The 19468-nt window shown below is 50.9% G+C and overlaps 1 protein-coding gene across 1 annotated transcript in view; it reads right to left on the minus strand.

Moving 5' to 3' along the window:
• The window catches only part of NCKIPSD (NCK interacting protein with SH3 domain), an 80785-nt gene that overhangs the window by 17264 nt on the left and 44053 nt on the right, over nucleotides 1-19468 (minus strand). Inside the window, exons 3-5 of the mRNA XM_073644904.1 lie at nucleotides 17436-17637; nucleotides 17273-17360; nucleotides 16523-17097 (exon numbers count right to left, since the gene is read on the minus strand). Coding sequence (XP_073501005.1) covers nucleotides 16523-17097; nucleotides 17273-17360; nucleotides 17436-17637 — 865 coding nt within the window. The remainder of the gene's footprint in view (nucleotides 1-16522; nucleotides 17098-17272; nucleotides 17361-17435; nucleotides 17638-19468) is intronic.

Raw genomic sequence — 19468 nt, forward strand, 5'->3', positions numbered from 1 at the left:
GATCCCTCTTTCATTGCCCATAAAGTAGTGTGATGCCAACAATGGCAACAAAAGTGTCCCCAAACACAGTATGATACCTCCATGGTGAATTCCTCCACATTCACAGTATAATGTCCCTATTGTACCCCACCTCAACTCCCAAGGCAAAGTATGGTGACCCCAACACAGTATGATCCCCCAACTGTGACCCCCACACAGCCCTACATGCAATATAATGGGCCTACATACAGTATAATGGCCCCACACCTCTCCACACTCCACAGAGTATAATGCACTCGCCATGGTCCTCCACACAGTATAATGCACTCGCCATGATCCTCCACTCAGTATAATGCACTCGCCATGGTCCTCCACACAGTATAATGCACTCGCCATGGTCCTCCACACAGTATAAGACACTCGCCATGGTCCTCCACACAGTGTAAGACACTTGCCATGGTCCACCATACAGTATAAGACACTCGCCATGGTCCTCCACACGGTATAAGAAACTTGTCATGGTCCTCCACACAGCATAAGACACTCGCCATGGTCCTCCACACAGCATAAGACACTCGCCATGGTCCTCCACACAGCATAAGACACTCGCCATGGTCCTCCACGCAGTATAATGCACTCGCCATGGTCCTCCACGCAGTATAATGCACTCGCCATGGTCCTCCACGCAGTATAATGCACTCGCCATGGTCCTCCACGCAGTATAATGCACTCGCCATGGTCCTCCACGCAGTATAATGCACTCGCCATGGTCCTCCACGCAGTATAATGCACTCGCCATGGTCCTGTATGCAGTATAATGCACTCGCCATGGTCCTGTATGCAGTATAATGCACTCGCCATGGTCCTCCACGCAGTATAATGCACTCGCCATGGTCCTCCACGCAGTATAATGCACTCGCCATGGTCCTCCACGCAGTATAATACACTCGCCATGGTCCTCCACACGGTATAAGACACTCGTCATGGTCCTCCACACGGTATAAGACACTCGCCATGGTCCTCCACACGCTATAAGACACTCGCCATGGTCCTCCACACAGCATAAGACACTCGCCATGGTCCTCCACACAGTATAATGCACTCGCCATGGTCCTCCACGCAGTATAATGCACTCGCCATGGTCCTCCATGCAGTATAATGCACTCGCCATGGTCCTCCATGCAGTATAATGCACTCGCCATGGTCCTCCACGCAGTATAATGCACTCGCCATGGTCCTCCACGCAGTATAATGCACTCGCCATGGTCCTCCACGCAGTATAATGCACTCGCCATGGTCCTGTATGCAGTATAATGCACTCGCCATGGTCCTGTATGCAGTATAATGCACTCGCCATGGTCCTCCACACGGTATAAGACACTCGTCATGGTCCTCCACACGGTATATGACACTCGTCATGGTCCTCAACACAGTACAAGACACTAACCATGGTCCTCCACACAGTATAATGCACTTGCCATGGTCCTCCATACAGTAGAATGCACTCGCCATGGTCCTCCACGCCGTATAATGCACTCGCCATGGTCCTGTATGCAGTATAATGCATTCGCCATGGTCCTCCACACAGTATAATAAACTCCCCATGGTCCTCCACACAGTATAATGCACTCGCTATGGTCCTCCACACAGTATAATGAACTCCCCATGGTCCTCCACACAGTATAATGCACTCGCTAAGGTCCTCCACACAGTATAATGCACTCCCAATGGTCCTCAACACAGTATAATGCACCCCATGGTCCTGTACGCAGTATAATGCAGCCACCCATAGGGTAAAATGCAGCTTCCCCCCACCATAGGGTAAAATGCAGCCCCAGTCCTCCAGTTTTATCAGTACACACTGATTTATAAATAAATACATACTTACCGCTCCTCGTTCCCTGCTGCTTCAGTCTCTGCAGCGCATCTCTGTCATCACCTCAGCAGCTGCCAGCTCCACTGTCTGACACAGCGTGGAGCGTCATCACGCCGCTGCGTCAGACGCAGAGGAGGAATGATGGGAGAGAGAGTGTCACATGACTCTGCCTCCTCCATCACTGCTATCAACCAGGACCGACTCCAGGTTTTCGTGGGCCCCGGGCGAAAGAGTCTCAGTGGGCCCTTTAATACATACAGCATTCATGATGCAGAGATACGGTGGAGAAATATAGGTATAGTACACAGGGCCCAGTCTGTCCCCTCATCCTTCATATATGCAGACATGCACACACACACACACACACACACACACACACACACACACACGGGACGCAGACACGTACGCACTTGGTACGCAGACATGCACATACACGGTAAGCAGGCGCGTGCACACACACACAGTACGCAGACACGCGCGCGCACACACACACACACACACAGTACGCAGACACGCGCGCACACACAGTACGCAGACGCGCGCGCACACACAGTACGCAGACGCGCGCGCACACAGTACGCAGACGCGCGCGCACACAGTACGCAGACGCGCGCGCACACACAGTACGCAGACACGCGCGCGCGCACACACAGTACGCAGACACGCGCGCGCGCACACACAGTACGCAGACACGCGCGCGCACACACACACAGTACGCAGACACGCGCGCGCGCACACACACAGTACGCAGACACGCGCGCACACACACACAGTACGCAGACACACGCGCGCACACACACAGTACGCAGACACGCGCGCGCACACAGTACGCAGACACGCGCGCACACAGTACGCAGACACGCGCGCACACAGTACGCAGACACGCGCGCGCGCGCACACACAGTACGCAGGCGCGCGCGCACACAGTACGCAGGCGCGCGCTCGCACACACAGTACGCAGGCGCGCGCGCACACAGTACGCAGACACGCACGCGCGCGCACACACACACAGTACGCAGGCGCGCGCACGCACACAGTACGCAGACGCGCGCGCGCACACACAGTACGCAGACACGCGCGCGCGCACACACACAGTACGCAGACGCGCGCGCACACACAGTACGCAGACACGCGCGCGCGCACACACAGTACGCAGACGCGCGCGCGCGCACACAGTACGCAGACACGCGCGCGCACACACACACACAGTACGCAGACGCGCGCGCGCGCACACAGTACGCAGACACGCGCGCGCGCACACAGTACGCAGACACGCGCGCGCGCACACAGTACGCAGACACGCGCGCGCGCACACAGTACGCAGACACGCGCGCGCGCGCGCGCACACACAGTACGCAGACACGCGCGCGCGCGCACACAGTACGCAGACACGCGCGCGCGCGCACACACAGTACGCAGACACGCGCGCGCACACAGTACGCAGACACGCGCGCGCGCACACAGTACGCAGACACACACAGTACGCAGACACGCACGCGCGCGCGCGCACACACACACACACACAGTACGCAGACACGCGCGCGCGCGCGCACACACACACACAGTACGCAGACACGCGCGCGCACACACACACAGTACGCAGACACGCGCGCACACACACAGTACGCAGACACGCGCGCGCACACACACAGTACGCAGACACGCGCGTGCACAGTACGCAGGCACGCGCGCGCACACACAGTACGCAGACACGCGCGCGCACACAGTACGCAGACACGCGCGCGCACACAGTACGCAGACACGCGCGCGCACACAGTACGCAGACACGCGCGCGCACACAGTACGCAGACGCGCGCGCACACACAGTACGCAGACACGCGCGCGCACACAGTACGCAGACACACAGTACGCAGACACACACAGTACGCAGACACGCGCGCGCGCGCACACACACACACACACAGTACGCAGACACGCGCGCGCGCGCACACACACACAGTACGCAGACACGCGCGCACACACACACACAGTACGCAGACACGCGCGCGCGCACACACACAGTACGCAGACACGCGCGCGCACACACACAGTACGCAGACACGCGCGTGCACAGTACGCAGGCACGCGCGCGCACACAGTACGCAGACACGCGCGCGCACACAGTACGCAGACACGCGCGCGCACACACAGTACGCAGACACGCGCGCGCACACAGTACGCAGACACGCGCGCGCGCACACACACAGTACGCAGACACGCGCGCGCACACACAGTACGCAGACACGCGCGCGCACACACAGTACGCAGACACGCGCGCGCACACAGTACGCAGACACGCGCGCGCACACAGTACGCAGACACGCGCGCGCACACAGTACGCAGACACGCGCGCGCACACACAGTACGCAGACACGCGCGCGCACACAGTACGCAGACACGCGCGCGCACACAGTACGCAGACACGCGCGCGCACACAGTACGCAGACACGCGCGCGCACACACAGTACGCAGACACGCGCGCGCACACAGTACGCAGACACACAGTACGCAGACACGCGCGCGCGCACACACAGTACGCAGACACGCGCGCGCGCGCACACACAGTACGCAGACACGCGCGCGCGCGCACACACAGTACGCAGACACGCGCGCGCACACACAGTACGCAGACACGCGCGCGCGCACACAGTACGCGGACACACACAGTACGCAGACACGCGCGCGCGCACACACACACACACACAGTACGCAGACACGCGCGCGCGCGCACACACAGTACGCAGACACGCGCGCGCGCGCACACACACACAGTACGCAGACACGCGCGCGCGCGCACACACACAGTACGCAGACACGCGCGCGCACACACACAGTACGCAGACACGCGCGCGCACACACACAGTACGCAGACACGCGCGTGCACAGTACGCAGGCACGCGCGCGCACACAGTACGCAGACACGCGCGCGCACACAGTACGCAGACACGCGCGCGCACACACAGTACGCAGACACGCGCGCGCACACAGTACGCAGACACGCGCGCGCGCACACACACAGTACGCAGACACGCGCGCGCACACACAGTACGCAGACACGCGCGCGCACACAGTACGCAGACACGCGCGTGCACAGTACGCAGGCACGCGCGCGCACACACACAGTACGCAGACACGCGCGCGCACACAGTACGCAGACACGCGCGCGCACACAGTACGCAGACACGCGCGCGCACACAGTACGCAGACACGCGCGCGCACACAGTACGCAGACACGCGCGCGCACACAGTACGCAGACACGCGCGCGCACACAGTACGCAGACACGCGCGCGCACACACACAGTACGCAGACACGCGCGCGCACACACACACACAGTACGCAGACACGCACGCACACACACACACACACACACACAGTACGCAGACGCGCGCGCGCACACAGTACGCAGACACGCGCGCACACACAGTACGCAGACACGCGCGCACACACACAGTACGCAGACACACACAGTACGCAGACACGCGCGCGCGCACACACACAGTACGCAGACACGCGCGCACACACAGTACGCAGACACGCGCGCACACACACACACAGTACGCAGACACGCGCGCGCGCACACACAGTACGCAGACACGCGCGCACACACAGTACGCAGACACGCGCGCGCACACACACACAGTACGCAGACACGCGCGCGCACACACACAGTACGCAGACACGCGCGCGCACACACAGTACGCAGACACGCGCGCGCACACACAGTACGCAGACACGCGCGCGCACACACAGTACGCAGACATGCACATACACAAACAGATACACAGATAAGTACACATACAGACATACGTAAATATTTGAACACATTCTTAAAAACACATAAAACAGACAAATATACACTGTGTTCCAAATTATTATGCAAATAATATTTTCTCAGATTTTCCCAAATTACCTATATGAATTGCAGTCATTGTAATTTTCCAGTCAAATAACTATTAGAGTACAATTGAAAGGTTTTTGTACAAACTGCCTATGATAACAGGATATTTTTAAAAAAATAAAAACAAACTGCACTCAAAATGCATGTTCCAAATTATTATGCAGAGCAGAGTTTTCAACCTTTTCATTTTAATAAAGAACAAAAAAATGGTCATTTTTGAAATTATAAGCATTAGCAGGTTATTACAAACTGAAATCAAACAGTTTTCAACTCAAAACTTTATTCTAGGTGATGTTACATTTGCACATAGGACCGCTTGTTCGAAAGGAGCTTCTGAACTCTCTCGTCCATTGAATTTGTCAGGTTTTGGATGCCTTCTGCTTCAATTGTTTTCCATGAGGACAGAATACCCTCCCAGAGCTGTTGCTTAGATGTGAACTGCCTCCCACCATCATAGACACTCTTTTTGATGATGCTCCAGAGGTTCTCAATGGGGTTGAGGTCAGGGGAGCATGGGGGTCACACCATAAGTTTGTCCCCTTTTATGCCCATAGCAGCCAGAGATGCAGATGTGTTATGTGCAGCATGAGACGGGGCATTATCATGCATGAAATGATCTCGATGGTCCAGATGGATGGAGTGGAGGATGGCTGGTTGATGGACACCCCATGCAAACACGGCTACGGCGCTAACAAGGAGGAGGTGGAGTAATGTTTTGGGCTGGAATCATGGGGAGAGAGATTGTCGGCCCTTTTAGGATCCCTGAAGGGGTAAAGATGAACTCCATAATGTATGTTGAGTTTCTCAAACAGCACTTCCTTCCATGGTTCAAGAAGAAGAACCGTGCATTCCGCAGCAAGATCATTTTCATGCATGATAATGCCCCGTGTCATGCTGCACATAACACATCTGCATCTCTGGCTGCTATGGGCATAAAAGGGGACAAACTTATGGTGTGGCCCCCATGCTCACCTGACCTCAACCCCATTGAGAACCTCTGGAGCATCATCAAAAGGAGTGTCTATGATGGCGGGAGGCAGTTCACATCTAAGCAACAGCTCTGGGAGGGTATTCAGTCCTCATGCAAAACAATTGAAGCAGAAACCATCCAAAACCTGACAAATTCAATGGACGAGAGAGTTCAGAAGCTCCTTTCGAACAAGGGGTCCTATGTGCAAATGTAACATCACCTAGAATAAAGTTGAGTTGAAATCTGTTTGATTTCAGTGTGTAATAACCTGCTAATGCTTATAATTTCAAAAATGACCATTTTTTTGTTCTTTATTAAAATGAAAAGGTTGAAAACTCTTCTGTGCATAATAATTTGGAACATGCATTTTGAGTGCAGTTTGAGTGTTTTATTTTTTTAAAAATATACTGTCATCATAGGCAGTTTGTACAAAAACCTTTCAATTGTACTCTAATAGTTATTTGACTGGAAAATTACAATGACTGCAATTCATATAGGTAATTTGGGAAAATCTGAGAAAATATTATTTGCATAATAATTTGGAACACAGTGTATATACACAGTCATACACACAAGACACATTAGAAATATATTTAATATGGGGATTGGGGAATCTGGCGACAAGCCTCACTCACCTGCCCCTTGGCCTGTGTCCGGTCCAGCTGTGCAGGGCCGCCAGCTTGTCTGATGGCCATCACAGGCCCTGGACCATCAGAGGGGCCCACTCACCGTTGGGGCCCACACTGCTTCCCCAGAATCTCCACAGGGAGGACCTCCGGCGGTGTTTGATTGCCGGCACTTCATCCGAGCCCCCCTCGGGGCCTCCCTTTGTCAGGGCCCCCCTCGGGGCCAGCCTTCGTCAGGGCCTCCTTCATCATCGAGGGCCCCCCTCCTGCACCCCCCGCTCCGCTGTTTGATTGCCGCCGCTGCCCCCCGGAACTGTTTTCAGGCATGGCCGCGCGCAGTGCGCTGTGTGGCTGTGTCTGCTAGTAATGATGGCAGGGGCGACACAAGCACAATTATAGGCGCAGTGTCACCCCTGCCGTGTCATTACTACAATACACAGCCGCACAGCGCACTGCGCGCAGCCATGCCTGAAGACAGTGCCGGTGGCGGCAATCAAGCAGCTGAGCGGGGAGTGCAGGAGGGGGGCGACTGCTATGGGGCCCCCCCAGCCCCACGGGCCCCATAGCAGTCGCGTGGCCTGCCGCCATTGGTGGTACGCCACTGGTCCCATGAAATTTTTCTCTGGAAATTTGTGTAACTCTAAAGGAGTCAAAGCCTGGTCACAAATCTTACCGGCTAGCTAAACAAATCGATTGGCCAACATCTCAATTCCCCCATACACATGCACGCTTGGCTACATCCATTATAGGTTAATAGGGGGTTAATAAAAAAAAACAAAAAACAGACCATAAGTCATTACATCTAAGAACGCATTAACCATCATAGATCTAATGGAATCATTAACTTCTTGTGGGAAAGAGTAATAAATCTAGAAATGGCCATAAAGTTGGCGCTGGGACCGCCCCCGAGGACCCGATCCTTCACATTTCCAAGATCAATAACTATAACAAGAGCAGAGGAAGATGAGGAGCAACTTTGCGTTTTAGCCCATAACAATTAAAATGTCGCCCATAGATCAAGCGAAAGAAAAATATCCCCCGTCATCTGGATCTTACAAGGGGGCGAAGACATTTACAAGGTGTAATGACAGAGAGGAAGAATTTCACCTCCGATTGCTGCGCTTTTAGTTTTCAATTAAACCAAGGACAGGAACGAGAGTAAAGAAATCGTAAGAATCTAATTCACTTCAAAAGGAGCTGAGCTGCAAAATCAGAGACAACCCATGGACAGAGGTGGTGCTGTTTTTTGAGGAAAGCAGCCATTTTCTGTCTATATATTCCCTTTAACCCTTGATGGGCATCTTGTATATCTTAACCCCTTAAAGACCCTGGGATTTTGAGTTTTTGCATTTTCGTTTTTTCCTCCCCTTGCTCCCAGAGCAATAGTGTTTTTATTTTTTGGTCAATATGGCCATGTGAGGGCTTATTTTTTGTAGGACTAGTTGTACTTTTGAACGACATTACTGGTTTTACCATATCTTGTACGGGAAAATGGGAAAAAAATTCCAAGTGCGGTGAAATTGCTAAAAAAGTGCAATACCACAGATGTTTTTTTTTTTTTTACCACGTTCACTGAATGCTAAACCTGACCTGCCATTATTATTCTCCAGGTCATTATGAGTATGTAGACACCAAACATGTACAGGTTCTTTTTTATTTAAGTGGTGAAAAAAAAATCCAAAGTTTGCTTTAAAAAAAAGGCGCCATTTTCCCGAGACCCATAGCGTCTCCATTTTTCGGGATCTGGGGCCGAGTGAGGGCTTATTTTTTGCGCGCCGGGCTGACGTTTTTATTTGATCACCCGTTATTGCATTTTATTGTAATGTTGCGGCGACCAAAAAAAGTAATTCTGGCGTTTAGAATTTTTTCCTTGTTACGCCGTTTACCAATCGGATTCATTCTTTTTTCATATTGATAGATCGTGCGATTCTGAACGCGGAGATACCAAGTATGTGTATGTGGGTTTTTTTTTTTTTATTATTTTACTTTGAAAGGGGGGCGATTTAAACGTTTATTTTTTTATATATTTTTAAAAACTTTTTTTTTTTTTTTACACTTTTTCTTGCTTCTATAGTCTCCATAGGAGACTAGAAGCAGCAACTGTCCGATCGCCTCTGCTACATAGAGGTGATGAGCAGATCACCTCTATGTAGCAGAAATGCTCCTGTGCTATGAGCGCTGACCACTAGGTGGCACTCATAGCGACCATTACATTACAACCACTGGGGTCTGCTGCAGACCCAGGGTTGTCATGCCCACCCATCAGTGACTCGCGATCACGTGATGGGGTCACCGATAGGCGGGGTAAGTGACGCGTTTCCGGCGCTGTTACATGCCGCTGTCAGAGATTGACAGCGGCATTTAACATGTTAACAGCCGCGGGTGGATCGCGATTCCACCCGCGGCTGTTGCGGGCACATGTCAGCTGTAATAATCAGCTGACATGTGCTCGGTTCAGTGCGGGCTCACCGCTGGAGCCCTCACTGAACCAGGGGTGATGGCCTGGGGCGTACTAATACGCCCCAGGCTTTAAAGGGGTTAAAGCACACCTGTCAGCTGGATTGTGCTCAGTAAACTACATACACTGTCAGGTGGCTGACATTACACTGAATAAAATGATACCTTGGTTGATGAAATACGTCCTGTGGTTCTTGTTATTTTCAGTTTGGAGATAATGATATGTTCATGCTCCGGGGCGGCCTGTGGGGGGCGCTCTATCTAGTGCTCCGCGTACATATTCATCTGTATGCTCTTAGGACAGCTCACTGTGCCGTCACTGACCTGCCTCCTATTCTACATAATACATCTAGTAGTGCGGAGCTAGGTAAAATAGGAGGCAGGTCAGTGAAGGTACAAAGATCTGTCATAAGAGCATACAGAAGAATATATAAGCAGAGCACCAGATAGAGCGCCCCCCACAGGCCGCCCCGGAGCATGAACATATCATTATCTCCAAACTGAAAGTAAAGATTACACAAGAACCACAGGACGGATTTCAACAACCAAGGTATCATATTAATCAGTGTAATGTCACCCACCTGACAGTGTATATGGTTTACTTAGCACAATCCTGCTGACAGGTGTGCTTTAATGTCCCGCCTCACCCTTTCAGCTTTACTTGGCGGTCAGTCTCTTGAGGAAACCCAACCCTGCGCTTGACTTTATGCCCGCAGCATGTGAAAATTGACTCGGGAAACGTTGACCAAATATTTGTGTATCCATCATGGAAATGTCAGACTGACCAGAGTCTCCGTAGGTTATATCCTTTATTACTACAAGGTTTTGTCTTTTTTCTATGGTAAAGTTCAATGGAGACATCAGTAAGACAGGCAGCAGCTGCTTCTAGGAGGCTGTCAGCATCGTTCAAAATAAAATGCATTGGGGCACATTATTCTAATTTGCGCTAAGAACCCCCCCCAAAAAAACTGTCTTTAAAGGACTTGCGCCATATTTATGATGAGTTTTCGACACTTTACGACTATTAAAAAACTGAGTCAACTAATCAGTGGTTTAGACTGGACAGTCTCAGAATTAGGCAGATTTATCAGACTTGCATGAGCCACTTTGATAAACTAGTGACTTTCTAGTCTAAGCTTGTGCTGTCTAAGAATTAGATTGTACTGATAAATCTCTCCCTTTATTTCTTAATATAAATAAATAATAATATGATATTATAAGTTCTTACTTGGAGAAGTGGTGCACATGTTCGCCCTCTGCTCCAATACTTATCTACCAGGCAGCTGGAGAAAGTAGAATACAGCGCTCTGACATTTCCCGCAATCCCGTAGACCAGCGTTCAACAACTCCGATCCTCAAGCGCCATGACCTGTTAACGGCTCTTGAGGACCGGAGTTGGGGTACACTGTCGTAGACAATGAATGGAGTAGGGGGACCCCCAGCAAGTTATCCCTGCCTTCTCTGGCAGCTGAGACTCCGACAAAGAGTGCGGAAAATGAGGGGCAGGTCTTTGCACCCCTCTGCGGGACTGGATAGTCTCAGAATTAGGCCACGGCCCCACTATCAGTATTTGGTCAGTATTCGGTCAGTATTTTTTCTCAGGAGTGGGAGCCAAAACCAGGAGAGGAACAATCAGAGAAAAGGTATAATAGAAACAAGTCACCAATTCTGGATTTATCATCCACTCCTGGTTTTGGCTCCCACTCCTGAGAAAAAATACTGACCGAATACTGACCAAATACTGATAGTGGGGCCGTGGCCTAATTCTGAGACTATCCAGTCCTGCAGAGGGGAGGGACGCAAAGACCCGCCGCTCACTTCCCGCAGAGGGGAGGGACGCAAAGACCCGCCGCTCACTTCCCGCAGAGGGGAGGGACGCAAAGACCCACCGCTCACTTCCCGCAGAGGGGAGGGGCGCAGAGATGGGAAATGGAGGGGGGGCTGTGGGAATTGAGGGGCGGGTCTCGCCCCCCCCCCCTCCACCCCACACATCCTTCTCTCTGCAGGAAGTGGAGGGTGAGTCTTTGCCTCCCTCTGCGGGAAGTGGAGGGTGAGTCTTTGCCTCCCTCTGCGGGAAGTGGAGGGCGAGTCTTTGCCTCCCTCTGCGGGAAGTGGAGGGCGAGTCTTTGCCTCCCTCTGCGGGAAGTGGAGGGCGAGTCTTTGCCTCCCTCTGCGGGAAGTGGAGGGCGAGTCTTTGCCTCCCTCTGCGGGAAGTGGAGGGCGAGTCTTTGCCTCCCTCTGCGGGAAGTGGAGGGCGAGTCTTTGCCTCCCTCTGCGGGAAGTGGAGGGCGAGTCTTTGCCTCCCTCTGCGGGAAGTGGAGGGCGAGTCTTTGCCTCCCTCTGCGGGAAGTGGAGGGCGAGTCTTTGCCTCCCTCTGCGGGAAGTGGAGGGCGAGTCTTTGCCTCCCTCTGCGGGAAGTGGAGGGCGAGTCTTTGCCTCCCTCTGCGGGAAGTGGAGGGCGAGTCTTTGCCTCCCTCTGCGGGAAGTGGAGGGCGAGTCTTTGCCTCCCTCTGCGGGAAGTGGAGGGCGAGTCTTTGCCTCCCTCTGCGGGAAGTGGAGGGCGAGTCTTTGCCTCCCTCTGCGGGAAGTGGAGGGCGAGTCTTTGCCTCCCTCTGCGGGAAGTGGAGGGCGAGTCTTTGCCTCCCTCTGCGGGAAGTGGAGGGTGAGTCTTTGCCTCCCTCTGCGGGAAGTGGAGGGCGAGTCTTTGCCTCCCTCTGCGGGAAGTGGAGGGCGAGTCTTTGCCTCCCTCTGCGGGAAGTGGAGGGCGAGTCTTTGCCTCCCTCTGCGGGAAGTGGAGGGCGAGTCTTTGCCTCTCTGATCTTACTCTCCTATCAGTTAAAACTACATAGACCCTTAACAGAGGTGAGCTTACAGTGCTGGCAGAATATTGATGAAAAGGAATCACCTTCTCAAAATGAGTGGATTGTAAGTTACAAAGTATGAGAATTAGGATAGTTCCTGGAAAAAAGCAGTTTTACCTATTTGTGGGGGGAGGAGGGCAGCAGCAATGCTTTTGTACAGATTTTTTGGCAGGACAGGTACGCTTTAAAAATGGTTAGACATAAACCTGCAATAACCACTAGGTGGAGCTACAAAGCTTATTGTACACATTGTTATGATAAATTTCAATGTGAGAAAAGTATATAGTGAGCTCCCTCTAGTGGCGGCTGCAGGTCGCTAGCATCTGGGTTCATGAAGAGGATTTGGAAGTCTGTATCAGTCAGTTTATTATGTAATCAGCCCAGAAATATGGACCTAAAAACGTCATGTTACAAAGGTAGAGAATGACGGTGCATTAATTAATGATGGCAAATCCCACGGATACAGAAGCGGCCCCGTGGGCCAGTGTGGTGGATTAGACCTGGCAGGTGCAGACCTTCATGATCTCACTGAGACGGTGTCACTATAATTAGGCAGGTTACTACCAGCACAACATGTAAATCTGACTGAAGACGTCCCCAGGAGATCGGCATCACAAAGCACAAGGCCGCGTTACACAAGAAACTAATCTAATTTATTGAACTGCAATCTCTGGAGATCTCTGCCTGGTATATTAGTGCACCCCCCGCCTCGATGGGCACGATATAATTATATACATGTAGGCTACTCATGTCCTAAGATGGTGGGAGTATACAGGGGGGTTGGATTACCAATTACTGGGCTTTTATCAAATATACAGGAAATGGAAATGTATTTACCGCATCCCTGCGGCTTCTCGAACAAACGCTCCGAGCGATGAAATAATAAGCGTCGTTAGATTCCTGCAACGTCCATGACCGTGTGAGGAAAGTCAGTGACGGGACTGGGGTGAAATCCTAGATTACAGGAAGGCTGCAGATATGGTGGCCACGCACAAGGGATATATCAGCAGGACCGCAGTCCCAACCTTCAGCAGATGGATTTCATCAATGGCAATTCCTTTATTTCCAGGGCAAATAATTCACTGCCGGAGGATCAGGCAGCAGCTTTCCCTATGTAGCCGGTCAGACCAGCTGAATGTGCATGAGGGGGTCAGAAGGATGAAGATCTGGCAAGCTTTAGGGTAGAGAAGCTCTCGCTCGGGGGTCACTAACCGGCAGCACCGCAGCAGATGACAGTCGCAGGGCTTTCCCCTCAGATTTTTTTTTTTGCTAATATAAGTGATCCGCAGCAGCTGCACAAGGTCCGATGCAAGAGGCTTTTTTCATAGACTTCTTCGGGAGTTAAAACGATGTTGATGTGCCGGGGATATGCAGACATGTGTTGTGCAACGGCAATCCTCAGTAAAATCGTGTGACCCAAAACATTTGTGCAACTTGTCTGCTACTTACTGTTGTCCGACTATTTTAAAAATGCAACTTTGCTGTAAAAAAAACCCCAACAAAACAGACCCCTAGAAGAAAAACAACAAAAAAACAAGAGCCCAAATAGCAGAAAAGTCGCAGTGGCATGGGACTTCCATCTCCCAGCTTTCCTAGAAGCAGATATCACCAGGAATCAGAAAGGGACGAGGCCGATTTCCTGGGAAATCCTCTATACCTGGAGACACCTCAACAATAAACAATCTACGACTAGATGAGAAAACGGAGAACTTCTCAAATCAATCGGGACAAGCTGAGAGGTCTCATGTCCCCCCCCCGTTGCCTAATTAGTCTTGTAGTGACGAATTAGAAGACGTATGATCTTGGACTGTTTTCTTACATAAGAAGCGGCCGGAGGAGGGTGGAAACATCCGGAGCCGTCAAAAATCCTACAAAAATCAATTGTGTCAGACACAGAGCCAACAGGCCGTGTAATCTACGGGAACATTAAAATGTAATTAATGCGGCAACAGCATCCTGCAGAGCAATTACATAATACCGGTAATTAGCCGGCACACGACGGGAGATCTCACTGTGGCATCCATATACCATAGAGGAATAGGGGGGGCTCGCTAAGGGTCCGGTGACATCTCTATACCAGAGCGGGTGGGCTGAAAACACGGGAATAGCAACTGATACCCGAAAATAGATGTCTCCCTGCTAATCCTACCGCAGACAAACATACAGAGACCGGGAGGAGGAATCCAGGCAATTACGAGTCTGTCGCTAAATAGGACGAGAAAACTGAAATGGAAATTACTTAGATGAGAGATTTAATATCTGTAATCATGGAGCCGCTCATCCCATCAATATAACTGCGGTGTATAGAGCACTTGTAGCTAAATATTTAGGGCCTGCGAATATGGTAATACTAAAAATAAGGGGCTCGGGGATTCTCGCTGAGGGCCTTGGCCCCCCCCCTATACTTTTGCTCTTGTCAACTGAATTGCATAGAGGCATAACAGAGCTGGGCTTTCAGTTCAGAGCAGGCTAGCCAATGACCAGCACAGTGCATGTTGGAAAAAGAGGGGGGAAAAGTAGTTCCAGCACCGATAATGCTGGCAAAATATTCACAAAGAGGAAATTAAATAATAACAAGATGGCAAGTTATGTTACATGAGGATTGGGTTAGTTCCTAAACAATTTAGGCTAGTGTGCATGCCAAAAGCAATTTTACCCACTTGTGGAAGATAAAGGCAGCAGGATTATGTTTTTTACAAGATTTGTGTGAGCAGACAGGTGAGCTTTAAGTTGGTGTGGGAGAGGGGGGGGTGCCATCATGGGAGGTCAGTATAGTCCAGATACAATGGATATAGTAGTGTTTCTAATGTGCAGGGCTTAGATGGTTAAGGATTTACATTTTCCCTTAGTCTTCCATCAAACTGGAAACCAGGTCAGCATCAATATTTATGGAACACTTACAATAAATCATCATCAATATTAATGCACGGCTTCCAATATAATGTCAATAAATTATGCAGAACAAATTATCCGCCGAGGGGGGTGCTCATGATTGGTGTATGTGATCAACAGTGAAATATATTGGCCTGTAAAGCAAAAGTTACAGAGTGAACTTTTAATATATATATAAAAAAAAAAAAAAAAAAAATAGAATGGAAAACGCTAGAACTCCCCATCGATGTTCCTAGTTTTCCTGTGCAGCGGTGTCAATGCCTGTGATTCTTTAGATGACCATACACTCTAGACGAGTGTCCAGAGGAGTCAGGCTGGCACCACATCCGCTCTGCCGTCCCTCTGAACCTCTTTTGCTATGACACACCACCCACATTGTAGCAGAATTGTTGGGGTTTTGGACACTTCCAAAACGCTTTGATTTTGGCCTGAAATATGAGGTGTCAGAAGATCTGTTCGGGTGCTTTCACATTGCGCTTTTCTGCATGTTCGTGGGTCTTACGTCTGAACCTGCCTGCAAAAAGGGGATTTGGATGCACCAATGAGGCCATAGACTATAATGGTACTGTCAGAGCGAAAGTGCGCCATTTTCGGCCATGTACGCCTACTGGAGGCCGACGTTCAGAAGAAGTAGACTGCATCTGATTACTTCTAGGAATCTGTTCTGTGGTCTGAATTTTAGGAATCTGAATAATTTTACAGGTCTGGTCTGCGGTTTGATTCTTTTTGCTGGTCTGGGTTTGGTTTATTTTAGATTTCAGATTTGAGTTTAAATAATAATTGGGGTCCAAATTAATTTTAGGGTCTGATATGGAATCGGAATTGAATTATAGGGGTTTGGTCTGAAATAATTAGAAATGTAATTGTTTGCCAATAACAAATATTAAACCTCAACTTTGAAAAGTTCTAAAGAGTTTGCAAAAAGTTAACAAGACGACATCTTTGCAGGGTTACACATTACCTTGCCTTCCACTAGAGAAATGAGGATCTGCTCCATCACGGGACCTATAGACGTGACCGAAGTCTGAATGTGGCCGACGACGACACCTATGGCCACCCGGGACAGTTCATAGCTGAGATTTGTGTTCTTTCTAACTAATTCAATTAACTCGGCACCAATAGATTTGGGAACAGTTACAGTAGAGTTCTCGATTTCCGGTGCCAAGGACTTTGACGGTGATTTTGCTTTGCTCTCCTGGTTGACCGTGTTGAAGGCTTCCATGCAGGGAGGCGCTGGGGCACTTCTCTTGGTTGGTGGGTTCCTGTCGATATCAGCAGTGTCCCCCTTGTCAGGAGGGGCCGGAGCGGTTCGTTTGCTGTGGGAGTCCAGTGCTCCGGGGACTGAGGAGCAGGTGTCCAGACTTTGGGACATGGTGGTGTGTGCACTTCTGCTGGGGACCGGTGGAGGAGTGTGACTGGGACTGGAGGCTGCGGTGACATGACAGGAGTCTGTGGAAGTCGTGCACAAGGTGTCAAGAGAGGACATGCTAGTGGTGGACATGTTTAATATGGATCTTGAAGTTTTACCCACACCATCTAAAAAAAAAAATAAAATAAAATGGAATTAATGGTTGGAAAACGTACCGTACAGGAACAGACGGGATAACCCACAAACAACACTTAGCTCCTATGAAAGAATAGGAAATATCTGTACATCACATTCATGTCCTGCCACCAGGTGGTGACTAGAGAAAATCATTAGATCACTCACTTTTCGCGGTCTGTGACAGCTGGGCATTTTTCCGTTTCTCGGGTGGGGGCGGTGTAATAGGGGCCGCACGTCGAGGCTGGGGTGGGATCTAAAACACAGCAGAAATTACAGTGAGGTATCTGTTCTGCCGGGACTTGTATAAAGCACACGTCACCGCTCGTACCTGATACTGTCCGTCATCCTCAGACTGAAGCTCGGAACTGGGCAAGCTCATGTGCCGATCCAATCCGGTCCTGCACATGCCGTTGGGCTGTCGCCCAGGATCTAAGTGGTGATCACTGGAAGAGGTGGACATGGTGTTCGAGTGCCTGGTCGGAGAGTGGGTTTTCCTGGATTGTGTTTCTTTTCTATGATGGATAAGTTTTCTGTATAAAGAAAAGGGAGTTAGAAAATACTACAAAAACTTCCAGAATGGAGAATACAAACCACTACAGCTTTGTCCACACTTCATTTAGTATCTTTCTGGTACAGGGTGGAAAACATTTGTAATATCGCTGACCAAAAGTAGTGTAAGGGGTTACTCGTGCATCTGAAGGAGAGTTGTCCTCGCATGTCCAGAAAGTCCGTACGTCAGATAACGGATGCAGAGTGGTGCTGATGAATCCGCGCTCCACCGGTGAATACAAAGACATGCACAGCAAGTACAGCAGTGTGGATAACTGTACTTTATTGTAACAATAAGCTAATTGACAAAGCATTTCTGGAAAAGAGGGCTATGACCTGAAGAAGCGGACGGGTATGTCCGTGGAACACGTTGTCAATTAGCTTATTGTTACAATAAAGTACAGTTATCCACACTGCTGTACTTGCTGTGCCTGTCTTTGTATTCACCGGTGGAACGCGGATTCATCAGCACCACTCTGCATCCGTTATCTGACATCTTCGTATCCTTTCGATATCTTGTGTTGCCTGCAGCCCCCGGTCTACTTCATTGTTGTGCAGATCTTCATTGATCCAGGTGAGCAACTTTCACTACATACCTATATTGTTTTTGGGCTTCCTCTCTTTTACTTACTTTCAGAAAGTGAGTAAGAAGAGGGGACAAGGGATGGGAAGGAGAGAAGAGCGAGAGAGAGAGAGAGAGAGAGGGATGGGAAGGAGCAGGAGAGAGAGAGAGAGAGGATGGGAAGGAGCGAGAGAGAGAGAGAGGGATGGGAAGGAGCGAGAGAGAGAGACAGAGAGGGATGGGAAGGAGCGAGAGAGAGAGACAGAGAGGGATGGGAAGGAGCGAGAGAGAGAGACAGAGAGGGATGGGAAGGAGCGAGAGAGAGAGACAGAGGGATGGGAAGGAGCGAGAGAGAGAGACAGAGAGGGATGGGAAGGAGCGAGAGAGAGAGACAGAGAGGGATGGGAAGGAGCGAGAGAGAGAGACAGAGAGGGATGGGAAGGAGCGAGAGAGAGAGACAGAGAGGGATGGGAAGGAGCGAGAGAGAGAGACAGAGGGATGGGAAGGAGCGAGAGAGAGAGACAGAGGGATGGGAAGGAGCGAGAGAGAGAGACAGAGGGATGGGAAGGAGCGAGAGAGAGAGACAGAGAGGGATGGGAAGGAGCGAGAGAGAGAGGGATGGGAAGGAGCGAGAGAGAGAGAGAGAGAGAGAGAGAGAGAGAGAGAGAGAGGGGGATGGGAAGGAGCGAGAGAGAGAGAGAGAGAGAGAGGGATGGGAAGGAGCGAGAGAGAGAGAGAGGGATGGGAAGGAGCGAGAGAGAGAGAGAGGGATGGGAAGGAGCGAGAGAGAGAGACAGAGAGGGAAGGGAAGGAGCGAGAGAGAGAGACAGAGAGGGATGGGAAGGAGCGAGAGAGAGAGGGATGGGAAGGAGCGAGAGAGAGAGAGAGAGAGAGAGAGAGGGGGATGGGAAGGAGCGAGAGAGAGAGAGAGAGAGAGAGAGAGAGAGAGAGAGAGAGAGGGATGGGAAGGAGCGAGAGAGAGAGAGGGATGGGAAGGAGAGAGAGAGAGAGAGAGAGAGAGAGAGAGGGATGGGAAGGAGCGAGAGAGAGAGAGAGAGAGAGAGAGAGGGATGGGAAGGAGAGAGAGAGAGAGAGAGGGATGGGAAGGAGCGAGAGAGAGAGAGAGAGAGAGAGAGAGAGAGAGAGAGAGAGAGAGAGAGAGAGAGAGAGAGAGGGATGGGAAGGAGCGAGAGAGAGAGGGATGGGAAGGAGCGAGAGAGAGAGAGAGAGAGAGAGAGAGAGAGAGAGGG

Source organism: Phyllobates terribilis, unplaced genomic scaffold (assembly GCF_046119375.1).
Source record: "Phyllobates terribilis strain yellow unplaced genomic scaffold, ASM4611937v1 Scaffold_8__6_contigs__length_399053987, whole genome shotgun sequence".
Classification (NCBI taxonomy): Eukaryota; Metazoa; Chordata; class Amphibia; order Anura; family Dendrobatidae; genus Phyllobates; species Phyllobates terribilis.